Here is a 5879-nt window from a genome sequence, read left to right on the forward strand (position 1 = left end):
ATCCTGAGGTTCATCTGCCGGGGCCAAGCACGCTTGGACGGTGGCAGTGAGGTCCTCAGGACGTAGATGGATTGCCTTACGGGCTAACGAGCTCCATCTGCCCGGGGAGGGGCCCCGACCGGGAATCGAACCCGGATCTCTGCAGTGACAGTGCAGTGAATTTTCCCCTGGACCACCGGGGGCTCCCAACTGGGCACAGGTAGAGCAAAGGACAATCACAACCTGCAGGATACCACAAACAACTGACGATGCTAACTGGAGAACTAAATGTTCATAAATTGCATTTTCCACAGAAAACAGGAAGTTAATAACTCAATCTAACCATTTCCCTGAACTTTCAACAAAAATCCTTTCCCAGAATTTTCAGCTGAAATCCTTGGCAAAAATACTCCTTGATTTAAGACCAAAGACACTATGTTATTATCTAAAAAGCTGGCACTTCATCACTATAAATGCATCTGCACTATGTAAGAATGTGCAGCCAAACTTGGCCAACAGAGTTTAACACGTCTCATGCTCATTAACGCGAGATACTTTTGATTCCCTCTTCTTTTTAAAATACTGATTTAACAAGCAAACCCCTAATTATAGACGGCTTTTCCTCTCAGATGTGTGACAACACCGAAAGCCTCTCCGCGCACACCCCCAGCACCGCTGCGCCGCAGTCACCTCCAGAAACGCAGCCAGTTCAGGGTGGGACGAGGAAAGCATCTCCTCGAGCGCCTGGAACGCAGCCTCGAGGTCAGCTGGGTCGGGGCTGGCGGCGGCGGGCGGGGGCGGCGGCGGCGGGGGCGGCTCCTCCATCGCCCGCCGTCGGCGACAGTCGCGACACACGGGGGCGCGCGCGGCCCCGCAACGCCACAGCGCCAACGGCCGAGGCGCGCGGGCCGCCCCGGCCCCGCCCCCCGGCGCGAGGCCACAGGGGGGCGCTGCGCTCCGCCCGCCGTCCCCAGACTCCGCTGCCGCCATCGTTCAGACCTCTCTGCCGTCATCATTCAGGCCCCTCTGCCGCCGTCCCTCAGCCCCCACTGCCGCCGTCCCGCAAACCCATGGGGTCTCCATGACTTTACTTTGACCCATGGGTTTTCTAATCCCGTTTTCTCCCTGAGGCTGTCTGTAAACTGGGAATATCGTCACCGGGAATATCTCATGTCAGACGGTGTTGCCAAGGCAAAGGTTATGAAGCAGCAGCCTGCCACGATGGTAAATAAGGATATGGAATGGCCTGTAATGCACACGAGTGGACAGCATACCACCACACAATAACACAGTCTGGGTTATCCCTCTCCTCCCCTTCCTTTCCCTTTTCTTTCCTTAGAATTCAGGAATAATTCAGCCTAGAAGGCAAATCAGAAGATCTGCCTCCTGCTCCAAGCAGAGATGTTCATCTGGACAGACCACACTGCCTGGGACTTTAGGCTGTTGAGGCTTGAAATCCTCCAACATAGCACAGCCTCTCTGAGCCCTCACTCCACTGCCTTGTCCTTGTAGGGAAAAACCTTTTCCTTACCTCCAACCCAAACCTCTCTAGTTTCAGCTGATGGTGCCAGCATCATCTCCTGCCACCTGCCTGAAGAGCCTGGCCTCTGCCTCTTGATCCCATCCCTATGGCCTCAAGGTGCTTTCAGATGTCCTGCAGCTGTCTTGACTCCAGACTGAACCAGGCCTGGACCTACAGCCTCACCTCGCAGGGTGAGTGCTCTAGCCCCATTGTCTTGGTGGCCTCCTCTGAACTTGTTCTGTTTTCCCAGTGTCTGGGCTGACTTATGGTTCAGGACCTGGATGCAGGTCCCTGGATAGAGGACCCATTTTTGGTCTGACAAGTGCTGAGCTGGAACTGATAATCTCTGCTCTCATTCTGGCCTTTCATCCTTGCTGAATTTGATGGGATTTTTTTTTAACTTATTCTCCCTGTGGATGTTCTTGTCCCTGTGGATGGCAGCCTGCTCTTGCACATATTGACTGGCCCCTCCTCCTCTTCCCCGGTTTAGCAAACCTCACGTGGCTCTCCTTCACTTTGCCCACTGGTTAAACAGAAGACATCCCAGACTCCTATTATACCCCACTTTTAGCCAGACATTTCCTTCAATGTTTTGCTGTCAGGATATCATGCTTGGCATAAGCATTTGTCCTGTGCCTCTGAAAGTAAAGCGTTTTCCCTCCCTGAAGGAGGGAAGGTTTAAATAAAAAGCCATAAGGTTTAAAAGATTGGATTTGCACTTGGGTTTTCACTTTATCGTTGGACTTGATCTTAAGGGTCTTTTCCAACCAAAATGATTCTATGATTCTATATTGTCATATCCTGGAGTGAGGAATATCAAGTGCTTCATTCAGTCTGATTCAAGTAGGTCTTGCCTTTGTGCCATGCTTCTGTTGCATGTAAAATTGCATGTGATGCAGAAAATTAGGAGTAAATTACCAATTAACAACAAGTAAAGTAATATTTCATTAAGCATAGCTAGAACAGCACCAGAGAACCAAGGTACATTTATTTATTTGGAATTTTTATTTTGTAATATTCTGTATCACTTTTATATGGGAGAGAAGGATAGTACCAGCAAGTAAAATTGGTAATAGAGAAAAATGTCCCTTTTCGCTTCTTATTACAGATGAACTAGTTGTCAGGAGTTTTCTCAGGGAACATCCTACAGACATTCTTCAGTGCTTGATGTTGGATTACAGTTTGCTCCTAGGGAGTAAGGAAAACTAATCCCGAGATCCTGGACAGAGCTAGGTCAGACCTTTTTGTTGGTATGGCTTACAGATGTTTTCTCCCCAACATTTTTTACTTGCTTTCCCTTTCCCGAGCTACTAAAAAAATAACAAGATGTGGTTTAAATTAAGTCTTCCAGCAGTTTCAGACAAAATACATATATACTGAGGATATGAGAGCCCGGAGAGTGGATTATATATTTCCTGCTATTTTGGTGGGGCAAATTACTGGTTTCTCAATCTGTTTGTGTTAACCACTTCCAATGTGTTGGTTGCCAGCAGCAGCAAGTCCATTTGTGTTAAGGAACAGATACTACAAGGCTCAAAGGGGAACTGCAATGTTTTGTTGGCATGACCAGTGACTCTGCTTTATTTTATCAGAGACTCTGGTTATTTACAGTCATCAGAGGCCAGATGCAAAATTTATATCCTTCCATTTTGGTTATTGCAGTGCAAACGACTGTGAAAGTGGCAAGATGGCTAAAAAGGGTCTGTCTTCGTTAAAACAATCAGCCCCTAATTCACATGACCATTTGCAATTATCTTCATCTTGGACAACATCCTTGTGCATGTGGGAGTGTGTGCACAGAAACTCCAAGAGAACAGTAACTTGGAGCAAGGAATTTGTTCCCATTCCTTGTACATTCCTACAGAGCCATGAAATCCAAAGCACATTTGAGCCTTTTTTGATTCCAACAATCCATTTTATATGCTGTCGTTGCTTCAATGCACCCTCTTTGTCACATGCTACTGATTTTACTGCTACCATCGCTGCTCTCTCAAGTGACCGATCTTGCTTCACAGGCTGGGACGTTGAAAATCAACTTCATTGCCTCTAACAGGGAATTAATTTGTCATGACTTCAGTAAGCACTCATAGCTGTATCTGGCATTAATTCCCCTCACCAGATCAAAGGTGTGGGGCCTTAGAATGGTCTTATGAAGGACAAAAAGAACGTGGTGAGGAATATTTTCTTTGTGATACCCTGCAGCTGTCTGTTTCACATTTAAGTTTGCCTGTATGCATGGACAACTCTTCTGGTGCCTGTTAAAGCACATGAATATGCTGTTGATGCACTCAGCTTTTACCTGCTCATTTTGTGTCTCATTTAAAATTGCACACATGATGTCACGTTTTAACTTAAATGGTAAGTGGGAACATTTTACTTCTAATTTATTTTTCAGTGGAATAAAAATGTTACTGATTGACCAATGCAGTTTCGGGACCACAAAAATTATTTGCAAAAGGAATCTTAGGTCCACTAAAGCAAATCTATTGGAAAAGTATCTGACTGACTAAACAGAATTAAATCAGAAATAATTTTGAGTCGTGTGTTGGGTCAGTCATTAATGACAGGTTTTCCCCATGAAGAGTTCAGTAGACTCCATTGCCTTCAGTGGTGTCAGATTAATGAATTTTGAGGAGGGTATGAATAAGAACCAATGACTTGGGAAAACAAAGTGGATAAAGTATTTAAATAATTCAGCCCATCTGAGATGTTACTGTATGATTTTTATACTTTTTCCTTTTAGATGTAGCCATTGGATCTCTGTCTTGATTATATATACAATTAGCATATATATATATTAATTTTTTAAATTTTCTACTGGGCAAGCTTCATAGGATTAATATAAAATTATATTAAATTTGTAAGTAATATTTTTTGAGACATAACAAACAACAGCTCTAATGTCTGTCTGTTCATCTGCCTGTCCATCTATCTGCCTACCTATCCACCTACTCACCTACCTATCTACCCAACTATCCATGTTTTGAGAAGAGCTTTTGTAGTAATCATTCCCCCTTACACTAATTGTCAGATATAAAAGCAAGAATGCATTTACTGAGAAACACGTCCCTAGCGCTAATTTTTACTGCCCACCTGGCCCAGCTGAATCATGACCTGAAACAATTCCCGCAGGCTAAAGAAGGAGAAGATTGAAGCAGAGCAAGATACTTGTTTTGTTGGGGTGTTCAGTTTATCAGGAAAGGTAATTTTTATATTTTTTATTGTTTGTCTGATTCTGTACTTCTTCTGTACTTCCACTTCAGGGAAAGGAAGTGGAAGAAATACAGCCAAAGTCCCATCATTCTCATCTGGAAATGAGTGTAGAAAGGTTTGGCCAAAGGCCTCTGTGAAGGGAGCCAGGCCGTGGATCTGACTCTTTTGAGTATCAGCTGAACATCTGTTCCTTCAGGTCATTATTTTTCTGGTGTTTGACCTGGTCTCCCCTCTCAAAAAGACTCTATTGCTCCCACACTGTACATCTTTTAACTACTTTTCCTGGGAGTCCTAGATTTGGTCAAGAATCTTTCAGATTGTTTCCATAACGGATCTCAAGGAACTTGGTGAAAACTCAGCCCTTTAGCAGATGGTTCAGGAACTGAAGGCATTTTCTGCTGGAATCCTGGTGACTCCTCATCTAATTTGACGACTCTTCAGCCTGAGCCCTCAGCCCTCCAGACCTGATAAGCTTTGTGGAGTATTTTTTTGAGCTAAGCAGAGTCTGTTGCAATAGAACAGGGGGTAATGGTTTTAACTGAAGGGGGGTCAGTTTAGATCAGACATAAGGAAGATGTTCATTACAGTGAGGGTGGTAAGACACTGCCACGGGTGGGCCAGAGAGCTGGTGCCTGCCCCATCCCAGGAAACAAAGTCGGGCTGAACGGGACTCTGAGCAACCTGATCTGGTTGAAGATGTCCCTGCTCGTTGCAGGGGGGGTTGAACTAGATGACTTTTAAAGATCCTTTCCAACTGCAACTATTCTAGGATTGTTTATCTAGCCACCACCAAGAGTTATAAGAGTCACATCATAGATTCAACAGCTCCTCTTCCCAAAGGAAAACAGTCTCACACAGTAACACTGAGAATTTCCATGCCAAGCAGATAGAGAAATACCAATTTATATAGCTGTGGTTTCTTATTACTTGTTCCACCTATCATTTTACATTTCATTTGCAAATGACTCCTAATGCTTGTAAATAAGCTGAAGCAATGGAAAGTCTTAATGAAAGTCTTATGGCTAGACCCACACACCTCCATGGACAGTATAAAAACCTCATTAAAGTATGAGGAGTCTTTGAGTATTGACAAGAAAAAAATACATGCAATTTGAACCAGAAACCAGAAGGAAACTATGGGGATAGTCTCCCAACAGAAGGAAAC

General features: G+C 44.5%; 1 protein-coding gene across 1 annotated transcript in view; it reads left to right on the forward strand.

Moving 5' to 3' along the window:
* The first annotated feature begins 5754 nt into the window (after window positions 1–5754).
* The window catches only part of LOC114056936 (E3 ubiquitin-protein ligase Topors-like), a 2952-nt gene continuing 2827 nt past the window's right edge, over window positions 5755–5879 (forward strand). The window contains exon 1 of the mRNA XM_027882601.1: window positions 5755–5797. Within this exon, the coding sequence (XP_027738402.1) occupies window positions 5755–5797 (43 nt within the window). The remainder of the gene's footprint in view (window positions 5798–5879) is intronic.

Source organism: Empidonax traillii, unplaced genomic scaffold (assembly GCF_003031625.1).
Source record: "Empidonax traillii isolate 1590-97213 ecotype Southwest subspecies unplaced genomic scaffold, ASM303162v1 scaffold108:size1079785, whole genome shotgun sequence".
NCBI classification, from domain to species: domain Eukaryota; kingdom Metazoa; phylum Chordata; class Aves; order Passeriformes; family Tyrannidae; genus Empidonax; species Empidonax traillii.